Here is a 3,284-nt window from a genome sequence, read left to right as displayed (position 1 = left end):
GCGCCTGCGGCCTTGGGAGCCGTTACTAAGACTTGTCTTGTCCCCTGCGTGCCTAAAGATGATGTAGACTTTGGCATCGCCGTTGGAAGGGGTTTAATCCAGAAATGCCTGCTGCTTATTCATAATTTGCTCTTGGAACCTGAATACTTCAAATGTTTCTCTGCTTTTATCTTTTTAGTTGGCTAACGCACCCGAAATGAACATGGCGTCTTTTGATATGTTCCTATGATATCACTTTTCCTCAGTATCATTGATCCTGGTAGGACTGTACCTAACTCTGGGATCAGTTTTACTTGCAGCTTTATCTGTTTAAATGAGTGTAGGTGGGAAGACCCTGCAGGGCGTAGTGCCCCTCTGAGACCCAGGCGTTACAACGCAAGGTAAAACTTGCACTCCAACCAGGCCAGTAACCCTTTTTGTAGCCAGCTTGACCGCTCCCATCTCCACCGGGATTTTGGAGGGGAATAAAACTGGGTCAGCGCTCCCGAGGTTTTGCCCAGCTAGCTCCTGGGTTTTTGTTGTCCTGATACGGCTCAGAGTAGGCACCAGCCCACGTTTGAGGAGAGCTTTGTCCCATTTTGGGTGTCACCGCTAACCCCGTGCTCTGGCTTTTGCAAATAGCAGCTGCTGCTTCTTACTTTTTTCGGTTATTAATGGAGGTTTATTAATGGAGGTTTCTCAGCTGTAGGGGCTTTGGGGATACTTTTTGCATGGGAAACTCTAAATTTGCATGCTGTTTTTTCAGCCAGGGACCTGGAGTTGAGTGACTGGAGTAACAGAAGTCTTAATTAGCGCTGTTAACTGGCTACAAACACAAAGTCCCTTCTCAGGGGATCTCCTCTTTTGCAAGTGAGGCTTAATGTAGGTTTGCATTACTTGGTGCTGGGGATGAGCTGCGGTTCCTAACCTGCCTTTTCTGTGCTTGTCCCCCTTTGCTGCAGATACTGCGAGAGTCGACGAAGGGTTTTGTTGCAGCACGTGCATGAAGGCTACGAGAAGGACCTGTGGGAGTACATAGAGGACTGAGACTGGCCCCGCATAAAATGAACTCTGAAACCTTTACCATCTAGAGTGCTCATGCGATTCAAATAAAACACACACAAGGCGCTATGCCTGTTACACTGCTGGTCTGTAGTACCGGGATTCTGTTTTGTTAACAGAAAATTTAAGTAAATTATATTGTAATAAAGAAAAAAAAAGGTAGATAAACCATTGTACAACAGTATTCTAGGCGGCCAATAAGAGTGTGACAGACGCACTAAAAAAAAACCCTCCAACTTTAACTTGTAACGTAGCTTCATTCTCCAAGCCGACTCCTTTTTCTTTTTTATCTTTCTTTTCCTGTGTGTAGTACAGATGAAATTTAAACCAGTTTCTTGACACTGCTTTTCATGTCCAAACCAGCCATTTTGATGTACTTTGGTAAGGGGGGATGGCTCTCCCGCCCCCCTCCTCCTCTCTGCCACCCAAGTACACGGATGAATGTCCATTGGCTCATTGTAAAGATGATTCTTGGGGAGGGGAGGAGGGGGGGTACACAGCAAGGAAAAAAAAAAAAACTTTGTATATGACTTTTAAAACAAAAAGAGGACAACACAGTATTTTTCAAAGTTGTATATAGCGCATATGCATGGACAAAGAGCAAGCGTGGCACGTGTTTGCATAATGTTTAATTACAAAAAAATATTTATTCTTTAAAAATCTTCAAGATTATGTCTATTTGCTGTGCATTTTCTTTCAGTTTGATTTTTTTTTTTGTTTCGTTTTGTTTTCCCTGGGATGGGGTGGGGGAAGCGTGTGCTGGTGTAGTGAACAGACATTTTTCTTTTTGGAAGGCTTTTACCAGAGAAATTGGGTTTCTCCTCCTCCTGCAGTTCCTTTACATCCACGGTTTTGTGTGTGTATCCATTGCTGGTGACGGACCCGTCCCCTCGCGCGCAGCTCCTGATGCTCGGTAACCCCGTGTGCATTGCGTTGGCGACCAATGTACACTGTAATTCAGGATGCTTTGCCTTTTTTCTTTTTTTTTGGCCCCAGATTGCTACCTGCCCAAATCCAACTCGGCTGTTCCTGTCTGTGCAGGCAGGACACGCGCTCTGAACCCAGAGGCTCTGTGTGTGTGCGTGCGTGTGTGTGTGTGTGTGTTTAGAGTTTTATTTTTTATTCTGAGGCAGGAAAAGGAGGGGTATTTTGCAGCACTTCTCAAAAGACTTACGGAAAGATTTTTGGCTGTGGATCTCCTCTCCCTCCCCCTTTCATCTGTCAAATGGACCGTTCCTTGCTGTTTAAGTTTCATTTACATTATAACGAGTCGTAACATTGAAAAGGAAAGATGATGGAATTGTCTTTGTGTTTGTTTTGGGCTCAATTACTGGGCGTCCTGTCCTGGCAAATATTTAACACTCCATCTAGTGCAGTAGAAGTTGAAATCAGTGGGGTATTTTTCAATTAAAAGGGGAAAGAACTAATGAGTTAGCTACTGAGTCCATTTTTATGATTTCTGTAACGAGCTATGTTAAAGTAAACAATTGGTGGTGGTTTTATTAAATTTACTCCTGTATAGGAATTCCTTCTGTGGTATTTTTCACCAGGCTAGTGTCCTCAAAGCTTTCTGCCGCTCTGCCAGCTTCAAGGGGGAATAAATTTGCAAAGGGGCAAATTAAAAAAGGCAGATCGCAGGCAGGTCTGTAATGCGAAATGCTGTTTCCAGCTGGCACCTGAGCCACTTCAGCTCCCTCCCTGATGAATACCGACACTTCCAGCAATGTAGTTTTGTCCCTCTGTACCTGCTTTCTGCTTCGGCCCCCCTCACGATGGCTTATTTGCCCCTGGGAATCACACGTGAGAGTATCTGCGTGGCAGGCCGTTTCCCTGTGCTTTTCCTGCCAAGGCTCGCGAGGGGTGGGACGGAGGTATGGAGGCCAGCGTTGCCTGTGGTAGTGGCTCTTTGGGCTTCCCCTTGGCTCACAAAAATTCCCCGTCCGTGTATTAAAATGCTGTTGAAAGCCTTGTGCTCTTCTGGGCTGGGTGAGTGGACGCATGGACTCTACGTGGCGTTGGGTTTCGACTCGATGTTCCCCGAACTGAATACACAAAGGATGCGGGCAGGCTCCAACCCAAAGGAAACCAAGTCCGTGGTGCCTTCCATCTTTGCTGGCTGTTGGCGAACCTCAAGATGATGATTAAAACCCTGCTCCCTGGGAGCAACCTGCTGCCGTTCCTCTCCTCCAGCTTCCAAGCGCTCCCGCCGCAGTTCCGTCTCCGTACGGACACCGTCCCCCCTG

The 3,284-nt window shown here is 46.3% G+C and overlaps 1 protein-coding gene across 1 annotated transcript in view; it reads left to right on the top strand.

Annotated features, from left to right (window-relative positions):
- ARIH1 (ariadne RBR E3 ubiquitin protein ligase 1) overlaps window positions 1-2,566 on the top strand; it is a 37,156-nt gene extending 34,590 nt beyond the window's left edge. Inside the window, exon 13 of the mRNA XM_009319918.1 lies at window positions 942-2,566. Coding sequence (XP_009318193.1) covers window positions 942-1,026 — 85 coding nt within the window. The 3' untranslated portion in view covers window positions 1,027-2,566. The remainder of the gene's footprint in view (window positions 1-941) is intronic.
- Window positions 2,567-3,284: the final 718 nt, after the last annotated feature.

Source organism: Pygoscelis adeliae, unplaced genomic scaffold (assembly GCF_000699105.1).
Source record: "Pygoscelis adeliae isolate BGI_AS28 unplaced genomic scaffold, ASM69910v1 Scaffold303, whole genome shotgun sequence".
In the NCBI taxonomy this organism is placed as follows: Eukaryota; Metazoa; Chordata; class Aves; order Sphenisciformes; family Spheniscidae; genus Pygoscelis; species Pygoscelis adeliae.
This window is presented reverse-complemented; position numbering and strand designations above follow the sequence as displayed.